The sequence below is a fragment of the Podarcis muralis genome, chromosome 10, assembly GCF_964188315.1.
Source record: "Podarcis muralis chromosome 10, rPodMur119.hap1.1, whole genome shotgun sequence".
NCBI lineage: Eukaryota > Metazoa > Chordata > Lepidosauria > Squamata > Lacertidae > Podarcis > Podarcis muralis.
The window spans coordinates 16,128,205-16,151,003 of record NC_135664.1 but is presented as its reverse complement, the minus strand read 5'-3'; the positions used below and the strand labels follow the sequence as shown (position 1 = coordinate 16,151,003).

The following is a 22,799-nucleotide window of genomic DNA, read 5'->3' as shown; positions in this document are numbered from 1 at the left end:
AAGATCTTACATGCATGTCTTAGAAACCACTAATCTCACTTCTTAAATCAAGGTATCTGGACAAAGCTGACCTAATTAATCTTAGTACAGTGGAACCTCAGTTTTCAAGCGTTTCAAAATCTGAATGATTCGGAGCCTGAATGCCGAAAACCCAGAAGTAATTGCTTCCATTTTCGAACGCGTCTCATAAGTTGAACGGCTTTCGAGGTGCGTTTCTCAATTTCCCCCATTGAACTTGCTGACAGCCCATGCAGCCCCAGTTGGCGAACAGTCTTTCGGAACAGATTATGTTCAACAACCGAGGTTCCACTGTATATGGAACAGTTCATATGGGAACTGGCAGTCCTAGAACATTTGCTGCTTTGAAGCTCTAGAACAGCGCTGCCCAAACTTGGGTCTCCAGCTGTTTTTTGGACTACAACTCCCATCATCCCTAGCTAGCAAGAACAGCGGTCAGGGATGGTGGGAACTGTAGTCCAAAACCAGCTGGAGACCCAAGTTTTGGAACGATTGCTCTTCTTTAAGCACTAGCAAGGTGCGACAAATTCTAGGTCCCCTTGATGGTACTAGATCAGAAGGGTATCACATTGTTAGGGTACTTTCCCATGAGCTGGAAACCTAAAAATGGGGCAACATGTAGTCTGAGACAGGCTGAAATATGGGGCACGTGTCTGCCTGTGTGTAAAAATGGGGGGGGGGGGGGTAATAAATTTTCCCACATGCCAGAACTTTGAAGTTTAGTATATACATAATCCCAGATAGAATTTTGAGCAAAATCTCAAAATGGGGCATTTCCGTATTTGAAAGGCAGTCTATAAGACATAAAGCTGAAGGAAGTAAAGCTTATGTTTTCTGATGTAAAGCAAGTCAGTTTCCATGTGGGATGCAATGTTGGTGCTCAAAGGCTTCTGTTGTCTTTTGACACATTTGGATCAGACCCGGACTAGACATTGTTGGCGGAAGTCAGTTGGTAGAGTTCACTACACCTCAGCCAGTGTGATGTATCAGCAGAGTATGAAGAACCCTAGCAAGAGTTTTCAGAGATTTCCGTCTCCCAGCAGAACAGCTTTTTCCAGACCCACCGTTAGGATGTCATACAAGATGGCGCCTCTGGGCTTCATTTATTGGTTCCCCAAATGACAATTCATTTTCGTTTTATGGAAATATCTGAACTTCAGGCTATTCACCTGAAATGACTGATACACATCCTACCATGTCATGGAATCAATTGAAGGCATTTTTTTCTTCTAACAGGCTTTTCCATCAGGGTAAATGGGTCTGTTGTGCATTGTTCTAATTTTATTTAAGATGTATTTGCTGTTCTTTGTGTTTCAATCTTTTCTTTGCTGTTTTTATTGCATATCACCTTGAGACGATTGAGAAGAAGATGATCAATACATGATGATGATGATGAATAATTGCATGTCCCTTACAGAGGACTCTTGATGAGAAAAGGTTTTGTCTGCAGGAAGAGAGCACATCACTAATAAATACTTTGCTTCGTATTCCGTAGATTCTGATGATAAGAAAGCAAAGGAACTCCCTGAAAGACTAGTCGAGATGGCTTGCAAAGTGTGCGAAACCTATCTTGCACAATCTGAACATAGTGACATTGACTCGGAGGCAGAAACTACTCCTGTACTTTCCGACAGAGAATGGAATCAATTAATTGAGCAGTACTACTCTCTCGTTCAGTAAGTGTTCACTTCAGCGTCTAATTGTGTTGACAGAAGATTGTGACCCTTTCTCTTGATTCCTTACTCTTCTTACCATCTCTACTGAATCGAGGTTCTGAGTGCAGAATTCTAATTCAGATTAAGAACTGGGAATATCATATGGATCCAGGAAGGGGGGGGGGAGACCATCTCAGATGAATTAAAATGAAGCTCAAGGGTATCATCTTGTGAGTGTACTTTAGGAGAATAGTGAAGTCATATAAATAGTGAAGGACATATAAAGGGCCCCATTACCTCCAGCAGGGCTGTCTTAAGCATACCGATGGGCGGGCTCTTCCCCGGACTCAACTCTTGGGCCCCGGACTCTCGTCCTGGCACTCCCGAAAGCCTGGCGCCCGGGTGCCCTGCACCCCTGGTGCCTATGGGTAAGACAGCCCTGACCTTCAGTACCTTAGGTAAAGCGAAGATCAAACCTAAATCCTGCCCTGCCGGCAGCCATGCTTTAGCCAAGCTGGCATGCTCTGAGCTATATGGGAGAGGAGAGAGAAAGCAGTTAAAAACTCTGTCAAATAGATAAAACCAGCAGGGCGATGAAAGCCAATCCCTCAGTAATTGTCAATCACCCAGTAATTGGAGCTCAAGTCAAATTTAAAGTGCTGTACAGTGGTACCTCGGGTTACATACACTTCAGGTTACAGACTCCGCTAACCCAGAAATATTACCTCAGGTTAAGAACTTTGCTTCAGGACGAGAACAGAAATTGTGCTCTGGCAGCGCGGCAGCAGCAGGAGGCCCCATTAGCTAAAGTGGTGCTTCAGGTTAAGAACAGTTTCAGGTTAAGAACGGACCTCCGGAACAAATTAAGTACTTAACCTGAGGTACCACTGTACTGAAATTCCTCCATGGCACCCACACTGTGCAACACCCTCCCATCAGATGTCAAAGAGATAAGTAACTATACAACCTTTAGAAGACATCTGAAGGCAGCCCCGTATAGGGAATTCTTAAAATGTTTATTATTATTTTTTAAGCTTCTGTATATGCTAGAAGCCGCCTAGAGTGTCTGGGTTGACCACGACAGACAGACAGTGTACCAATAAGAAAATTATTAGTATGAATTATTCCTCCCATCCTGGAAAAACCACAAGAACTCTTCATAGCACTTTAAAGACCAAGAAAGTCCACAAGCTGTTATAAGACTGTTAGTCCCCCTCCCTTTTCAAATACTGTACCTGAAATAACCATTCTTTTATTTTTAATTGCAGGAAGCATTTCTAACATGTTTCCTACGGAGTTTTAACATGGTTGTTGTTGTTTTTTCTTTCAGTGAGGGTGCAGTGATTTGTAACGCAGAGAACTATTTTACTCAGTGTCAAAATATTTTGCGCAGAATTATATCAGTAAACCCGCAACGAGATATCGATGGCCTCCACAACATCTGGATTATTAAACCTGGAGCCAAATCCCGTGGCAGAGGTAGGAATATTATTACCCTTTGGTGAATAAAGACATCAAGCACAGGGATGCTTTTTTGGGAAGTCTGGATGGGAGAAACTCTCATAGGTTCTGCTTGGCAGGTAAAAGCAATCCTATCCTATTCTCTTTTTAAGATGATGTCTAGACATCATCTTAAAAAGCAGAGACATCACCTTGCCAACAAAGATCTGTATAGTAAAAGCTATGGTTTTCCCAGTAGTGACATATGGAAGTGAGAGCTGGACCATAAAGAAGGCTGATCGCTGCAGAATTGATGCTTTTGAATTATGGTGCTGGAGGAGACTCTTGAGAGTCCCATGGACTGCAAGAAGATCAAACCTCTCCATTCTGAAGGAAATCAGCCCTGAGTGCTCACTGGAAGGACAGATCCTGAAGCTGAGGCTCCAATACGTTGGCCACCTCACGAGAAGAGAAGACTCCCTGGAAAAGCCCCTGATGTTGGGAAAGATGGAGGGCACAAGGAGAAGGGGACGACAGAGGACAAGGTGGTTGGACAGTGTTCTCGAAGCTACGAACATGAGTTTGACCAAACTGCGGGAGGCAGTGGAAGACAGGAGTGCCTGGCGTGCTCTGGTCCATGGGGTTACGAAGAGTCGGACACGACTAAACAACTAAACAACAACAATCCTATTCTCTCAGGCATTTGGAGTAAATTAGTAACCACTTTTCAGTTTTATTGTTCCCATACTGCTGCTCTGTTGGTTGTATTTATTAATTGGGTTGTTGTTAAGAAATGTTATATATATGTGTACTCAGCCATCTATGAAATATTAATTGTTCACCCGTACAATACTGATGGTGCTTTTTCAAAGAGGTTAATATAAAAGGACCCTCTTTTGGAGTAACTCTTACTTTTAGGAATTGTCTCCGGCTTTTAAAAATAAGATGATATTGCTTCTCAGCCTGCACAATGCACAAATGGACTGAATTTATATGTTCTTTGGCCATTATGCACAATCCCCAATGGGACTTCAAGTATGGGCATTTCTCAGTTGAATTTTGTACATTTCCTGGCTAACATGCACATTCCCCAAAGGCTGTTGGGGATGATGTGTGATGACTGGAGAATGTACAGAAATCGTTGAATATATGCACATTTCCCAAGGCCTCTATAAGATTATGTATATTGACTGGGAAATGTGCACAATTCCCCCTTCTCAGGTATTATACATTTGGAAGCTGCCTAATACTGGATTAGGTAAATGGTTCCTCTAGCTCTACAAAAGAACAGCAGCAGCTCTTCAAGGTTTCAAACAGGAGACTTTTGTAATCCTACCTGGAGATAGTGAAGATTGAATCGGAGATATTTTTTTTGCATGCAGATCAAACGCTATGCCACTTAGTTACAGTCTCCCCAAAGCTACATTTTCTCACCTTGTATTCATGCATTGGTTTCTGTATACACTACTTTAAATATTCATATTTTTATTCTCTCTTTTTAATAATTTTTTATTAAATTTCCGTTTTACAATTTTGAATATTCATTTAAACAACCTTAAAACATCCAAAACTTCCCTTCCTCTCTTTTCATGGTTCATTTTGCATAACATAAATCCCTGCATATTTTATATAAACCATTCAGTATTCCATTATTACATACATCAAAACTTAGTTACACTGTTGAATTTATCTTAATGCTGCCAACGTTTTCAAGTGTACACAATTCCCCCCCCCCATATATTCAACAAACATTTTCCAGTCTCCTTTAAACGTATGTTCTTCTTGTTCTCTTATTCTGTATGTTAGGTCTGCAAGCTGTGCATATTCCATTAAGATACATTTTTATTTTCATGTCTTCTAGAAATAGTATGCAAGAACCGACTGGATGATATATTAAAACTAGTGGAACCAACGGACCAGTTTCCAATAAAGGACCACAAATGGGTTGTCCAAAAGTATATCGAAACTCCTCTATTGATCTTTGATACAAAGTTTGATATTAGACAGTGGTTTCTTGTGACAGACTGGAACCCGCTGACTATATGGTTCTACAAAGAAAGCTATCTGAGATTTTCCACGCAGCGCTTCTCCTTAGACAATCTGCACAGGTAACCAACTGTAGACCATGCTATGGTGTTTTTATTGTGTGGAACCTAGTTTGAGCACATGAAACCAAGGGGTGAATAAATGTGTTGACATTGTTGCGTGTCGAGGTCCCCAACCCTCCCCCCCCCCAATAACTCACAACAGACACATAATTTTTGTTTAAGGGTTTTGGCATAGTTTTGGCCACACCACAACTTTATTGAAATACATAAATGTGAGTGGTTCCTTAGGCATTGGTTAAGACTATCTGTCCCCACGCCTGGGGACAGAACTGACTTCCGGATACCAACGGAAGCCAGTAAGGGAAAACAATATTGGGGAGAAATGGAGCTGAGCCACAGAACTCACGTCTCCCCGCATGCTCCCCGGCGCTTGCCGGCCCTAGTCCCATTCCAGGGATTCGGATGAAAAGATAGCAAGCCCCTGGATTCCTTTAATGGAATTCCCTTTCCGCAGCAGCATTGGAGGGGCAGGCCCAGCCTATCCTAACCCCTCCTCCACCAATTTATAACCAATGCCTAACCACAACCTTACAAGTTGTGATGATTTGCTATGCAGTAGGCAAAAACCAAATGGCCCAGCTAATCAGCCAGATGGATAAAATTCCTACCAGGCCCCTGCCCCAACGGCAGATGACCCCATGACAGGCATAGCAAGGTCAACGTGAAACCCCTAAAATTAGGGCGGGTGGGCAGGTGATCCGGTGCACGCATTGAAAGAGAAAGCTCAAAGCTGCGTGCACAGAACTTAAAGCGTTCGATCCCTCCCACCAAATTGCAACATAGAATTTAGCCCAGCAACTCAGCCATTCAGTCGTTGCCACAGGTCAGCTTAGTAACCCTGCCTGGCAACAGAGGGGTGGCATGGCAGACCCCACGGCAACACGTGCTCTCCATGAGGGAGAACATGCTTTATGAGAGAACCATGACACCACCATGAAGGCAGTGTGTGCTGATGATCTCATATTTGCTTATTGTATAAAACTGTTTTTAGTCATGACAGCAGTTTGGATGTCTCGCTGCACATGACATTTTGTTGACAGAATAAGAGGTAAAAGGTTTGACCTCATTTTAATCTCTTAGTCTTCATCCGCAACGGAGGCAAAGCCTAAATACATAAAACTGCATTTGATCTGGTTCTACCTAGCTTAAGTGAGAATTATCCAAGAAGTAAAAACTTGTTTCGACTCAACCAGAGACAGGTCATATTTCATTGCTAACACTGCTGGCCATAGACATTTTGCCAACTGAAGCAGAACCCGATGGTGACCCACCTCTCCCTTATTAAGTCAAACGCCAGTGCCTGCCTTCATCTGTAAAAAAAAGGTAAAGGTAAAGGACCCCTGACAGTCCAGTCGCAAACGACTCTGGAGTTGCGGCACTCATCTCGCTTTCAGGCCGAGGGAGCCGGCGTTAATCCGCAGACAGTTTTTCCGGGTCATGTGGCCAGCATGACTAAGTCACTTCTGGCGCAACTGAACACCGAAGGCAGAGGAGCTTACGGAAACGCTGCTTACATTCCCACCGGAGTGGTACCTATTTATCTACTTGCACTTTTTGGCGTGCTTTCGAACTGCTAGGTTGGAAGGAGCTGGGACTGAGCAATGGGAGCTCACCTCATCATGGGGATTCGAACCGCCGACCTTCTGATCAGCAAGCCCAAGAGGCACAGTGGTTTAGACCACAGCGCCACCCGTGTCCCGCCTTCATCTGTGCCCGTATCCAAAACTTTTTGATACTTTCTGAAGTGGTTTGCATCACCCTGTAGCATGGCAAGGCTGACCTTGTTGTCCAAAGTTCCTGTTGTGGCATTGGGAGTCACTAATCCCCACCAAAACTGAAGCAAAACTACTACTGCAAACTGCAGTCTTGTCAGGCGCAGTGTTTCTTCCATGTCTTCATTTTACTCTATATCACTGAGTAATTTTAATACATTTAGGGTTTTATTGCTTTTTAATGGAACTCAACAATGCTTTGACATTACTGGGACTTAAGTATAGTCATGACTGCCATAATAATAATAATAATAATAATAATAATAATAATAATAATAATAATTTGACACCCATCTGGCTGAGTTGCCCCAGCCACTTTGGGCAGCTCCCAACAGAATATTAAAAACACAATAAGACATCAAACTACTTTAAACATGACGAAACATGGATCCAAGCCTATATCTTTAAGTAAATTAGATTAGATTATTGTATTTTAATATAGATTATTGTATTTTAATATTCTGTTGGAAGCTGCCCAGAGTGGCTGGGGAAACCCAGCCAGATGGGTGGGGTATGTATAAATAAATAAATAAATAAATAAATAAATAAATAAATAAATAAATAAATAAATATAATTTAAGTGGGATGTTTTTACACTTCCCCTTGAATTTATTTTTTACAAAAATGGTTTTCTTTCTACATTTCTGTGCCATGTTTCTGTGCTTTATGACAGCAATTCTTGCATCCCATTTTCGCAGCTCGATTCACCTTTGCAATAACTCCATCCAGAAGAACTACAAGAACGCGCCAGACCGCAGTTCTCAGTTGCCGTATCACAATATGTGGACAAGCAGCAAATTTCAAGAGTATTTGCAAAAGAGGGGTCTTGGCCACGTCTGGCGTAATATTATCTATCCGTCCATGAAGAAAATATTAATCTACACAATGAAGATGGCCCAGGACCAAGTTGAACCTCGTAGGAGTAGCTTTGAACTCTACGGGGCAGATTTCATTCTCGGAAATGACTTTACACCTTGGTTGATAGAAATCAATAGTAGCCCAACCATGTACCCTTCGACCCCAATAACATCCAACCTATGTGCTCAGGTTCAAGAAGACACAATCAAGATAGTTATAGACAGAAAACATGACAGGAACTGTGACATTGGGCACTTTGAACTTCTCTGGAGACAGGTAAGAATTGTTTAAACTTTCTCTCCAATTAATTGGGAGCGGCTGGCATTGTGGGTTAAACCACAGAGCCTAGGACTTGCTGATCAGAAGGTCGGTGGTTCGAATCCCCGTGACGGGGTGAGTTCCCATTGCTCAGTCCCTGCTCCTGCCAACCTAGCAGTTCGAAAGCACACAGTGCAAGTAGATAAATAGGTACCGCTCTGGCGTTTCTGTGTGCTGCTCTGGTTCGTCAGAAGCAGCTTAGTCATGCTGGTCACATGACCCGGAAGCTGTACGCCGGCTCCCTCGGCCAATAAAGCGAGATGAGCGCACAACCCCAGAGTCGGCCATGACTGGACCTAATGGTCAGGGGTCCCTTTACCTTTAACCTTTTCAAAGATTCACCTTCATTATATTTAGATGCTAACCATGAAATGCAAATCTTGAAATAATTGAGGTGGGGGGGTATTGCTATTTATTATTATTGATTTTATTCATTAAATTTTTATACCACCCTTTATCCAAAGACCTCAGGGCGGTTCACAGTACAAGGTCAAAACAAACCCATAATCACCACTCCCACAAACACATTTAAAAGAACATAGAATGCTCACCAGCCAAAGGCCTGGTTGAAGAAGAATGTTTTTGCCTGGCTCCTGGAGGTGTATAATGGAGGCACCAGGTGAGCTTCCCTTGGGAGAGCATTTCATGGTTGGCATCTAAATATAATGGGGAGCCACTGTAGAAAAGGCCCATTCTTGTGTTGCCACCCTCCGGACCTCTCATGAGGAAGCCACATGAAGAAGGTCCTCAGATGGTGATCTCAGGGTCCAGTTAGATCCTATGGAGAGAGGTGGTTCTTTGAATTACTGCAGTCCTGAACCATTTAAGGCTTTATAGGTCAAAGCCAGCACTTCGAATTGGGCCCAGAAACTAATTGGCAGTCAGGCCAGGATTGGTGTAATATGCGCAAACCATCTTGCACTGGTGAGCAACCTGGCCGCTGAATTCTGCACCAGCTGAAGTTTCCAAACCATCTTCAGAGGCAGCTTCTGAAGCTACTAAAATTCCCTCTTCTATGAAACTCTGAAAGACACAGGAGCCCCATCCTCTTTTCATCCAGCCACCCTATCATTACCTCAGTATATAATTACCTCAGTACACTGGTACCTTGGTTTTCGAACGGTTCTGGGAGTCGAACAGACTCCTGGAACAGACTAAGTTTGACAACCTTGAGTTTGACCTTGTTTGTTGAACTCAATCTGTTCCAGGAGTCCCTTCGACTCCCGGAACCATTCGAAAACCAAGGCTCGGTTTCCAATTGGCTGCAAAAGCTTCCTGCACTCAATCGGAAGCCACAGAAGCCACGGTGGATGTTCGGCTTCCAAAAAACGTTTTCAAACCGGAACACTTACAGTGGTGCCCCGCAAGACGAATGCCTCGCAAGACGAAAAACCCGCTAGACGAAAGGGTTTTCCGTTTTGGAGGTGCTTCTCAAAACGAATTTCCTATGGGCTTGCTTCGCAAGACGAAAATGTCTTGTGAGTTCCTGCAGGGCTTTTTCCCTCCCCCCCCTTTTTCCCAAGCCGCTAAGCCGCTTAACAGCTGATCCGCTAAGCCGCTGAGCTGCTTATCAGCTGATCCGCTAAGCCCGCTAAGCCGCTTATCAGCTGATCCGCTAAGCCCGCTAAGCCCGCTAAGCCGCTAAGCTGCTTATCAGCTGATCCGCTAAGCCTGCTAAGCCGCTTATCAGCTGATCTGCTAAGCCCGCTAAGCCGCTTATCAGCTGATTCGCTAAGCCCGCTAAGCCGCTAATAGCGCTAATCCGCTAAGCCACTAATGGGCTTGCTTCGCAAGACGAAAAAACCGCAAGACGAAGAGAATTGCGGAACGGATTCTTTTCGTCTTGCGAGGCACCACTGTACTTCTGAGTTTGTGGCATTCAGGAGCCGATTTGTTTGGGAGCCAAACCGTTCAACAACCAAGATACCACTCAGGATTCTCTTAGAAGGTATGGGGAAGTATTGGAAGACACAAGAACTACCCACGCTGGAAGAATGGCAGACGAAAGTGATTGACTATATGGGATTGGCGGAGATGACCGGCAGAATCCGAGACCAAGGAAAAGAGACGGTGGATGAAGATTGGAAGAAATTTAAAGTTTACCTTAAGAATTGTTGTAAAATTGATGAGTGCTAAAACGTCAAGGTTAAGAAAATATAGAATTACAGCTGTAAATTGATTAAGTAAGAGAAGAAAGGGGGGGGGAAAGAAAATGAGTATTCAGTCAATTGAAGCGAGGGGTTGCTGAAGAAATTTTGAAATAGGGATGCAGAAGGGGGAGGTATGGGGAAGTCGGGGAAGTAAGGTTTATGAAAAAGAGGTTGTGAAATTATACGTGTTTATATGTTTGTGTGTTTATGTATTGTTTATTGTATTGTTTTTTATTTATGTTGGAAAATTAATAAAAAATTTATATATATAAAAAAACAACAACAACCAAGGTACCACTGTACATAATTGTGAGAACAAACCCATTTGTTATAAGAGAGGAGTGCTGAAAACCACCATTTTGTTTTCCTCTACAGCCCATGTTGGATCTGCCGCCGTTTAATCCTACAGACCTTTTTGTGGAAGGAATCAATGTTAAGAGACTGAAAAAGCATATAGTTAACATCACTAATTTTAATTTTCTCGAACCACTGCTGGGGATAACACAACCTGTAACCGGTCTAGAAAACGATGAAGACCGGGGGACACCCGCCAACAACAAGCAAATTGTAAAAGGAAAACATGGAAATAGCGCTCCTTGTCCTTTGCCAAAGACCCTCAAGAAGTTGCAAGACAAAAGCCTTAAAGTGAAAAGCACCTACAAAAAGCCTGCCCAAACTATAGACTTTCCTCGCATAGTTAATGGCCGTGGAGCAACCTCTGTGTCTGATAAGAAAAAGTCAAAGCCCATTAATGAGCCAAGCCTTCAGACTGGAAGTCAAGCTACCACTCCCTCTCAAAAGTCACATTCACTGGACTGGACATTACTTCAGCCCTCTATAGATGCAGGTAAAATGAGGATGAAAATATTTTACATATATCTTTATAAAATAAAACTTTTCCATATATATACATATATATATATATATATAGAGAGAGAGAGAGAGGAGACAATAAAATAAAATCAATTGATTAACTGATAACTAATTATAGCAAATAGGGACGCGGGTGGCGCTGTGGGTAAAAGCCTCAGCGCCTAGGGCTTGCTGATCGAAAGGTCGGTGGTTCGAATCCCCACGGCGGGGTGCGCTCCTGTTGTTCGGTCCCAGTGCCTGCCAACCTAGCAGTTCGAAAGCACCCCTGGGTGCAAGTAGATAAATAGGGACCGCTTACTAGTGGGAAGGTAAACGGCGTTTCCGTGTGCGGCTCTGGCTCGCCAGAGCAGCTTTGTCACGCTGGCCACGTGACCCGGAAGTGTCTCCGGACAGCGCTGGCCCCCGGCCTCTTGAGTGAGATGGGCGCACAACCCTAGAGTCTGTCAAGACTGGCCCGTACGGGCAGGGGTACCTTTACCTTTACCTAATTAGAGCAAATATTTGTTAAAACGGAAATATTAGGGGAAATCTCTATGAAGTTCACTTTGAAATTAAGCTCTACAAAGCAAAATTTTAATGGCTTTCTGCCAGTTTAACAGTCTCAAATAATCCTATGGAAATGACATTATTTAATTCATATATTGGCATAAGTGGATAAAATTTGCAGGAGATGCTGAGGGCTACTGAAACTAGGGTGGGCATAGGATTTGGATAAATCCCAAACTGAAGCAGACCACTTCAGACAGCTTTCGGACTTGGGTTTTTCTGTCATCTGCCAAAGAAACTGACATTTTAGGGTCACCAAGGAAGCTTTCTCCCCTGTTACACAACTGTCATTGAGAATTCTATAAGTTTGACTTTTAAGAATTTAAGAAGAAGAATCCTGATAGTTCGGGCCAAAGGCCTATGTTCGCCAGCTTCCTGTTCTCATAGTTGTGCTAGGCCCGGGGGTAACCCGAGCAAAACGGTCCAGGTCCAGTCCCGAATCCAAGGGTTCCGCGAGAAGTCAGTCCGACAGGGCCAAGGCAGGACACCAGGCAAGGTCAGGCACAGGATCACAGGCAGGTTCTGGCGAACAGCAACGTTGCTCCTGAAGCCTGGGGCGGGGTCCAGCAGCCTTTTATTCTGTCAGGGTAACGGCCGGTCCTGATCCCCCGGTGACTCACCTCCCTGTCTCGCCCGAAGGCGAGCACTCCTCCTGCGAGTACTCAGGTCTCTCCTCCTCTCAGACCTCAGTCTCTGCAGCTTGGGAGATGTTGGTGGGTTACTAGACCCAGAGGCCGCCTCAGCCTCTCCTGACCCAACTGGTAGTGGAGCTGCTGTGAGTGATTGCCCAGCTGGAGGCAACGAGGTAATCCCTGCATCTGGAGCCAGGGCAGGCTCAGGCCCCTGACTCGGCCCAGCTGGTGCTTGTTGCAGGGGAACCTGTGCAGACTGGGGCTCTTCAGAATCAGGCCCCAGAATAGCTTCAGCTGCTGCCTGAGGCAAAGGATCTGGTGCGGACTGAGACTTCTCTGGCTCCGAGTCCGAGCCCGAGTCCCAGGCCATCACACCAGTGGTGAACCAGATGCCTATGGGAAGCCTACAAGAAGAACTCGGATACAAGACTTGCTTTCCTTACTTATCATTCCCAGAAACTGGCACTCAGAGACATATTGCCTCCAACAATAGAGATAGACCACAACCATTGTTCCTAGAGCTGTGGATAGCCTTATCATTCATGCATTTATCAAATCCCTTTTATAGTGATGCCCATCATTACCTCTTGTGAATTCCATTGTGCACTGTGTCTTACTCTTTTCTGCCTCAATCTTCCAACATTGAGCTTCATTGGACGGCCATAATTCCTTGTACAGTGGTACCTCGGGTTACGTACGCTTCAGGTTACATACACTTCAGGTTACAGACTCCACTAACCCAGAAATAGTGCTTCAGGTTAAGAACTTTGCTTCAGGATGAGAACAGAAATTGTGCTCCGGCAGCGTGGCGGCAGTGGGAGGCCCCATTATCTAAAGTGGTGCTTCAGGTTAAGAACAGTTTCAGGTTAAGTACGGACCGCCGGAACGAATTAAGTACTTAACCTGAAGTACCACTGTACTATAAAAGAGGGAGAAGAACTTTTGTCTATGCACTTTCTCTACACCATGCACAATCTTGTACCTCTCTAGCATGCTGCCTCTTACTTGTGTTCCCTCGCCAAAAAACTGAAAAGCGGCCACTATCGTAATCTCTCTCATAGCCAAGTTGCTCCAGTTCCTCGGCCCCTTTCTGGAACTTTTCCATATCTATATCCTTTCTGAGGTGAAGGCACCAGAAGTGTACGCAGTATTTCAAGTGCAGTCACGCCATATAATTTTAGGAGTCAATTATGAAATTGGCAGTTTTGTTTTCCGTTCATTTCCTCATGATCCCTAACACGGAGTTCACCTTTTTCACAGCTGCTGTTGACATCTTCTTCAAGCTGTCTACTACAGTCCCAAGGTTTCGTGTCTGGTCAGTCTCCATGAGTTCAGATCACGCTAGCATATATGTGAAATTAGGATTCCTTTGCCCCAATATGCATCATTTTGCACTTGGTTACGTTGAGTTACATTTGCCATTTTACTTCCTGTACACCCAGTTTGGATAGGTCCTTTTGGAGCTTCTCATAATCTTTTTTTGTTCATACCACCCTGAACACTGCTCATCCCCATTGATCATTTTTGAGCACTTTCTACAGCCATCCACTGCAATAATTGTTTGTTTCCCCCCTGTTCTCTGGTTCCTATTTCTTAACCAGTTCCTGATCCATAAGATGACCTGTCCTCTTATCCTTCAAATTCTAAGCTTACTCAGGAGTCTTTGGCATGTATCTTTGAACACCTAAGTACACAATATTTACAGAATCACCTTTATCTATATGCTTGTTGACACACAAAGAACTCTCAAAGGCTAGTGAGGCAGAAATTACCATTGTAGAGGCCATGCAGGTTCTTCTTCAGCAAGACTTGTTCTTCTACATGCTTGTTTATTCCATATTTAATATTGCTTTCTACTAACTTTCCTGGATGTTAAGCTAACTGGTCTGTAATCTCCTAGATCCCTCCTGTATCCCTTCTTAAAAACTGATGCTACATGGGCTACTTTCCAGTTCTCGGCATCTGAAGCTGACCATAGGGACAAGTCAATCTTTTTGTGTTAGAAGATTAGCTATTTAATATTTGAGTTATTTAAGAACTCTCTGGTGGATGCCATTTAGACTGGGCAATCTGTCAGTTTTTAATTCATCAATAAGGCCTACAAATTTGTCTCACCACCACTATTTGTCTCAGTAGGCACAGGGAGAGGCAAAGAATTATTTCAGCAATCAGCTACTTACATCACTTGTTACCTTGATGCTCTGCAATTAGGTCGAGACGCTTCATCGGCTGAAGCTCTGCTCTTGGCTCACGGAACCAATTTTCACTTGTGTCCACTAGCGACTCTGAAAAGTGATAACTTAACTGGTTGGCCAGAAACACCTAAGATCATTTATAGTTATTAAATCTGATTGGATGCCTTTCCATCATTGAAAATATCCGCTATATGTGGTAGCTATTGGGATGGGAAGAAAACTAGGATAATTTAAGCATGATTGGTAAACTATTACTACGTGAAAGGCAGGGTAGGGCATCTTTAATTGGCTCAAGGTCTATTTGTGAAGGAGAACAGAAAGCTCTTCAAACAGAAACAAAGTGGGGAAAGTGATATTTTTGACCTAACCAAGGCCTGAAAATGATTAGCGCCATTGAAGGCATTAAGTAACGTTTTTCCTTAATTTTAAAGGCAACTGGCTGCTAAGTTTGGGAAACTGTTGGGAATCCATTGCTGGTATCTAGGTAGAACAGGCTTTTAAAATGTTTTATTCAGAGGCCTAAATGCCCCAACTAATGCAAACATTGCTAGACCCTCCAAGTGTTCCTGTTTTCCAGAGACAGTCCCAGATTTACAAAAGCTGTCCTGGTTTCTGATTTGATCCCGGAATGTCCCGCTTTCCCTTAGGACGTCCCTATTTTCACTGGAGAAATGTTGGAGGGTATGGTAGGATGCCCTTGTTTTTATTGGAGGAATGTTGGTGGGTACGGAGTTATGCAGCCTCCAAGGAAAGGAGATAAGTACAGTGGTACCTCTAGTTGCGGACTTAATCCGTTTTGGGGTGCCATCCGCACCCCGAAAAGGCCGCAACTAGAGCACCTCTTCTGCGCATGTGTGCGGCACGATCGAGCGCTTCTGCACGTGCGTGGGCGGTGAACCCAGAAGTAAACACTTCTGGGTTTGCTGCGCTCGTAAGCTGAAAGTCCGTAACAAGAGCGGAACGCAACACGAGGTATTAACTATACAACCTTTAGAAGACATCTGAAGGTAGCCTTGTATTGGGAAGTAATGCTTTATTATGTTTTTATTTATATTGGAAGGTGCCCAGAGTGGCTGGGGCAACCCAGTCAGATGGGTGGGATAATAACAATAATAATAATAATAATAGAATAGGACAACCCTATTTTTATCGGAGAAATGTTGGAGAGTATGCACTGCTTCTCTGCAGAGTCTTTTGTAGAATCCTGGTAAAAGGAGCATTGCTAACTATGCAACTCAGTGTTGATGGGCGTTAATATCTGCTCTCTCTCTAAAGGTCTGCAGAACAAAAGCAAGAAGATTCCATGCCTAATTTGTGGAGATGGTTTCCAGTCAGAGAAAGCTTGTAAACACTGCAGCTCTTTTTGTGCGACTGTATTACAAGGCGATTCATACCTACCTATGGGTCCGTGTTCTCCTCCTGAAAAGATGACAAAGAACAGGCTGACCGTCCCATGTTATGGACTTCCAAAATACCTTTGACTGTATTCAAAGTGCTTTGAGAAAGTGTTTTTTAAAAAGCCAATTCCCCAAACCTCAGACAGAGCTCAAGAACTTTCCTTGTATATAAAAAGAAGAAGAAAATGCTGAAAGGCCCCTTTTCTTATCAAATAGCCAATTCCACAGCAGAAATGCTGTGGAAAAGAATGGAAGCTGTGCTATGAATGCAAGTCCGAGAATTCCAAACTCCTGTAGCATACCTTGCAAGGAAAAAATGTGTGTGACGTAATACGGATGGTTATTTTTAAATTGGGAAAGGTGTGTTCAGAGGGATGAATAGGATCAGAGAAGCAGGGCAAGGGCAGCCTGGGTGCACAGAGTTTGACCTTTATTGTGTGGCGAGTCCCCCTCCCCCCTTGTGAAATAAAGACACAGGACACAGAATTAAAGGTTAATGGGCGTGAAAGGCCACAACTTTATTGATTGCAGGAATTGAGCGGTATTGGCTTAGGCATTGGTCCTATCGACTAACCGGCTTCAGCTTGATTGCATGAAGGCCAGTGAGGGTTAACTGCCAGCAGGGGTAATCCTGCTGAAGTTTGTCAACTAGGATCCCCCCGGGGTCACCGCTCGGGGGCGTGCCTTAGGCCCATACCTCCATAGGTTTCAGACAGGGCAACGCCCCCCGGAATCCTTTAATGGATTACCCTTTGCTTTGGGGGAAGGTGATGGCGCTTCCTTCCCCCTCTCATTTGCAAAACAATACCCCTACCAATGCCGAACCGCCAATGCCGAAAAAGTTGTGATGATTTGCTACGAGGCAGGCGAAAAACCAAATGGCTGGTGCCAATTTGCCAAGTGGAAAAAATTCCTACCAGGCCCCTTGACGGCGACCAACCGAAGTCCATAGCAATGTCAGGGAGCCAAACCTAAGGGTGGGCGGGGTGGGAAACTGGAGAAGCTGGAATGTGGCAGAGAGGAAAATCCTCGGGCGCGCCGGCCCTAAATACCCCAGGCCACGCCTCCCTGGCCAGCCGATTGGCTGGTCGTGTCGATGACGCGCCCGAGGATTCCCTCATTCTGGGGAGGGGGTGGGGCCCGCAACCCCACCTCCTCTCCAGCTCGGAAGTGGCTTTGTAACCACAGGACTTCAGGAACATGAAGGGAGCAATTCCCTGTGACACACTTTTATAGGTCTTCCGAAATGGTGAATTGACCTCCAGTAGTGGTAATGAAAAAGAAGGGCTTCCTCCATTGACCGTTAGCGTCATCAGTCATGCAATCTATGTGGTGCGACTCATGCAACACGTTGGCGATTAATATACACAGAATAATAATTATACATTCTTGATCAACCTTCTGAGAAAAATACAAAACATTAAACAAAGCCACAGAGACTTGCGAACTACCCAACCCAAGATGAACTTATAATGTCTGGTTTCAATAGATTTTTCAAATGCTTAACTCAGTCTTTTAGATAAGTTCATGAACATACCAACAAAAGGTAAGTTTGGTGTTATTCACAATACCGAGAGATGCTAGTAGAGTTGTAGATAGATGTTAATGAAGTTGTAGACGACAGGGTGCTGGCATTTTGCACCTGTTTCGCCCTGGCAGTCCAAGTAAGGCCGCTGTTCACCCCCGATGGGGCACTTTTACTGGTAGCACACTTGGGAGTGTGCAGGTAGCACAATCCCAAGATAGTTTTCCAGGCTGCTTCAGTGGTCTAATCTCAAAGTCTTGAAACGTATATTGAAATTCACTGATAATAAGTCAAACCAAATCTTATTAGAAATAGCTTAATGCACTTCTAAATGATCAATTAAATAAAAAATACATATTCATTATACATAAAATCAAACTTACTACAGAAATTTATACATATACTTACATCTTATAGAGAATACAGTGGTACCTCGGGTTACATACGCTTCAGGTTACATACGCTTCAGGTTACAGATTCTGCTAACCCAGAAATAGTACCTCAGGTTAAGAACTTTGCTTCAGGATGAGAACAGAAATCGTGCTCTGGTGGCGCAGCAGTAGTGGGGGCCCCATTAGCTAAAGTGGTGCTTCAGGTTAAGAATAGTTTCAGGTTAAGAACGGACCTCCGGAATGAATTAAGTACTTAACCCAAGGTACCACTGTACTCTTTTTTGGCTTAAGCTTAAGGAACTGATTGGCTTAGCAAAGTACAGTGGTACCTTGGGTTATATATGCTTCAGGTTACAGACTCTGCTAACCCAGAAATAGTGCTTCAGGTTAAGAACTTTGCTTCAGGATAAGAACAGAAATTGTGCTAGGGAAGTGCGGCGGCATGGGAGGCCCCATTAGCTAAAGTGGTACTTCAGGTTAAGAATAGTTTCAGGTTAAGAACGGATCTCCGGAATGAATTAAGTACTTAACCCGAGGTACCACTGTAACCCTGTTTGGATCTGGATATAAATACACTCCTTCATTACTAATTTCTCAGCAGGTGTTTAACATTGGTAAAAAATGAGGAGGTGTAGGAAAGAATGAAGGCAACCGTGAGGTAGATGCTGACAATACATACATCATATGTATTTCACACACAGATTTCAATGCCCATGTTGTTGTTGTTGTTTAGTCGTTTAGTCGTGTCCGACTCTTTGTGACCCCATGGACCAGAGCACGCCAGGCACTCCTGTCTTCCACTGCCTCCCGCAGCTTGGTCAAACTCATGTTGGTAACCTCGAAAACACTATACAACCATCTTGTCCTCTGTCGTCCCCTTCTCCTTGTGCCCTCCATCTTTCCCAGCATCAGTGTCTTCTCCAGGGAGTCTTCTCTTCTCATGAGGTGGCCAAAGTACTGGAGCCTCAGCTTCAGGATCTGTCCTCCAGTGAGCACTCAGGGCTGATTTCCTTAAGAATGGATGCGTTTGATCTTCTTGCAGTCCATGGGACTCTCAAGAGTCTTCTCCAGCACCATAATTCAAAAGCATCAATTCTTCGGCGATCAGCCTTCTTTATGGTCCAGCTCTCACTCCCATACATCACTACTGGGAAAACCATGGCTTTAACTATACGGACCTTTGTTGGCAAGGTGATGTCTCTACTTCTCAAGATGCTGTCTAGGCCTGTCATTGCCCTTCTCCCAAGAAGCAGGCGTCTTTTAATTTCGTGGCTGCTGTCACCATCTGCAGTGATCATGGAGCCCAAGAAAGTAAAATCTCTCACTGCCTCCATTTCTTCCCCTTCTATTTGCCAGGAGGTGATGGGACCAGTGGCCACGATCTTCGTTTTTTTGATGTTGAGCTTCAGACCATATTTTGCGCTCTCCTCTTTCACCCTCATTAAAAGGTTCTTTAATTCCTCCTCACTTTCTGCCATCAAGGTTGTGTCATCTGCATATCTGAGGTTGTTGATATTTCTTCCGGCAATCTTAATTCCAGCTTGGGATTCATCCAGCCCAGCCTTTCGCATGATGTATTCTGCATACAAATTAAATAAGCAGGGAGACAAAATACAGCCTTGTCGTACTCCTTTCTCAATTTTGAACCAATCAGTTGTTCAATGCCCATAACTATGGTCAAATCTATACAATCTTTGTGGGCAAATGCTGAAACCTGTCAGGTGCACAACTGCCAATGTAGGGGTGAAATCTGAGATTGAAATGGCTGAGTCGGGAGAATTTGAACCTCCCTTGCAACTGCAGGCACGTACAGGAGCCTTCTTCATGTTTTCAAAACCCTGATATCAGAACTCTGGCTGACAGCGGTGGAGCAAGCCAATCGGACACCTGGGGCGGTGCCCTGTGCCCAGGGGCGGTGCCAGCCACCCATGGGGTGGGGCGAGCCAGGGCAGGACGCTCTGTGGGGCTTCCAAGGAGTCTGCCTGCCTCCTCCCACTCAGCTGACCTACAGGTGGGCGGACTGTTTGGGCAGCGCAGAGCCTGTGTGCGCCCAAGCCACCGCGTCTCTCCCAGGGCAGTGACAAGCCCAAGGTCACCCAGCAGCTGCATGTGGAGGAGCAGGGAATCGAACTCAGTTCACCAGATTAGGAGTCCACTGCTCTTAACCACTACACCACACTGGCTCTCAACACTTAATCCGTTCCGGAAGTCTGTTCCAAAACCAAAGCGTTCCAAAACCAAGGCACGCTTTCCCATAGAAAGTAATGCAAAACAGATTAATCCGTTCCAGACTTTTGAAAACAACCCCTAAAACAGCAATTTAACATGAATTTCAGCATCTAACGAAACCATTGATCCATAAAATGAAAGCAATAAACAATGTACTGCAGTCACACAATCAATCCATCAGCGGCTGAACTGGGTTCCACACAGCCACAAAAACAAAACAAAAAGATCCGCAGAAGCAAAAACACAAAATAAGTAGCAAAAACAGACAGACCTCAGCGTATCACTCAAAACAGAAGTGTGGCACTCAAAACGGAGAGCGTTCGGCTTCCAAAAAAAGTTCGCAAACCGGAACACTTACTTCCGGGTTTGCAGGGTTCAGGTTCCAAGTTGTTTGAGTACCAGGGCGTTTGGGAACCAAGGTACCACTGTAAAGGATAATATGGAGCGCCCCAGTTTTCAAGCTATTCAGTTTCAGTGCAGGATTCCAAAAGCTTTGCTATATATCACTTATACGTATTCCAGTGGTCTCAAACTGTAAGCCTTGTCTGTGGAGCACTGCTGACAGGGTAAGACCACAGACTTGGGCACACTTGCCAAGGATTGAGTTCCATTAAATTCAAATTGGCTTGCTTCTGGTCGACATATATAGGATTACACTGCAAAGAGGTGTTTCTGTACTAAGAGCAGCTATTTCTGTGGGGCTAGATTTGCTGATTCAGACAGCAGGTGGCACCAGGTTTTGTATGACGACTCTGTTTCACTGATCTAGGAACGGGGAAAACTGCCTTATAGCAAGTCAGAACACTAGACTATCTATCTTTCAGGTTGGATAAAAATAAATGATTTTAAAAAATAAATAAATAAGATTTTCTCGATTTAAATCAGATTTTTTAAAATTGGATTTTTAAAATAAAATGCTTTTGGAGGAAACTTATCTTCCTAAAGTTAATTAAATAGAAAAGTTACATTATAGTCCAAAGGCTATTCCTCAGGAAATAATGATTTGTTTAAAATTTTTCATGTGTGCTAAAACTCAAAGATTTTTTTAAATAGTTTAATCACATCAGTTAACAAACATGGCTACATATGCTATAATGTTATTGTTTTAGTTAAATAAATTGTTTAAATTGTTATTAAGGAAATGATTATTTTTCTCCTTCCAATAACGTACAGCAGAAAAATTGTCCAAATATAAACAGTTAACTTATTAAACCTCACAATAATTTCACAATTATCTGTGTATTTCTCATAATATAACCAAGTAATTTTTTATATAACTGTAAAAACTACTCTGAAAATTTATTATTTCAAAAATGAAACCTTCATCTGGTTGTAAATATTAAGATCATACCAGCAAGAATGAGTCTTTCTGTAAAAAAAGAGATTTAAATCAAGCCTTACTGACTAGTGATTTAAATCAGTTTGATTTAAATCAAACCCAACCTGCTATCTTTATTGTCTAATTGTATCGGGTTTCAGGCAGAAATCTTTATAGCCCTTTGTGCTCTGCCACCAAGTTACGGCCCTTTTCCTTAAATGAGACCTATTTCTAGTTATGTGTTATACTCACAGAAGACCCACTATGACCAATTCACTTAAGTCCATTGATTACTTTGGACCTACTCTGAGAAGGACTTAGATGACCATCACCTTAGATTTGTAACCGCCAACCTAGCAGTTCGAAAGCACCCCCGGGTGCAAGTAGATAAATAGGGACCGCTTACTAGCGGGAAGGTAAACGGCGTTCCGTGTGCTGCGCTGGCTCACCAGATGCAGCTTGTCACGCTGGCCACGTGACCCGGAAGTGTCTGCGGACAGCACTGGCCCCCGGCCTCTTGAGTGAGATGGGCGCACAACCCTAGAGTCTGTCATGACTGGCCTGTACCGGCAGGGGTACCTTTAATGTGAGCATAAGCATCTTTACTCACTTCCAGTCAGTGGCGTAGCGTGGGTTGTCAGCACCCGGGGCAAGGCAAGTAATTTGCGCCCCCTAACCCGTGGATTTGTGCCCCCTAACCCGTGGATTTGGGCCCCCTAACCTGTGGATTTGCCCTAACCCCAGATGTTGTGCCCGGTGCGGCCGGCCCCCCCTGCACCCCCCACGCTACGCCACTGCTTCCAGAAGGGTCAAAAGGATTTACACCTTAGTAAGTATGCCTAGGATTGCATTTCTCTTTTAAATGTCATTACCTTTCTTCCCACAACATCACATTGCCGATGGATGTTCTTGAGGAATGAAGAGGGACCACAAATAAAGCAAGATTCTGTTCAGAAATGAAACTGCTTGGCTAAGTCGCTATGACATATCTCTTATTTGTGGAATCAGAATATTTACAGTCCACTTCACAAGATTCCTTGAAATTTGGATTGCAAATGTTTGAGATCTAGATTGCAAGCATTCTTTTTACCTTGGTCTTCATATGAACATGTGAAATATTGTTCCATCTAATCCATTTTTTTGAAAAAATCCCTAAGCCATGGGGTCACAATTTCATCAAAAATCTGACTTTCGGCAATTCAATCAAAAATGTTGTCAAACAGTTGTAAATGCTCCCCTGAAAGGTTTGGCCGTCAAAACAGAAGGCTTTTTATCACAAAACAAGAAATCAGCCCTCGACAACTTAACCGGCAGAAAAAGATTTTTTTGAAAAAATCCCTAAGCCCCAGGGTCACAATTTCATCAAAAATCTG

At 43.8% G+C, this 22,799-nt stretch overlaps 1 protein-coding gene across 1 annotated transcript in view; it reads left to right on the top strand.

Moving 5' to 3' along the window:
- TTLL8 (tubulin tyrosine ligase like 8) overlaps positions 1 to 16,420 on the top strand; it is a 35,651-nt gene extending 19,231 nt beyond the window's left edge. The window contains exons 9-14 of the mRNA XM_028746871.2: positions 1,514 to 1,694; positions 3,004 to 3,152; positions 4,975 to 5,221; positions 7,692 to 8,127; positions 10,695 to 11,166; positions 15,841 to 16,420. Of these exons, the coding sequence (XP_028602704.2) occupies positions 1,514 to 1,694; positions 3,004 to 3,152; positions 4,975 to 5,221; positions 7,692 to 8,127; positions 10,695 to 11,166; positions 15,841 to 16,046 (1,691 nt within the window). The 3' untranslated portion in view covers positions 16,047 to 16,420. The remainder of the gene's footprint in view (positions 1 to 1,513; positions 1,695 to 3,003; positions 3,153 to 4,974; positions 5,222 to 7,691; positions 8,128 to 10,694; positions 11,167 to 15,840) is intronic.
- Positions 16,421 to 22,799: the final 6,379 nt, after the last annotated feature.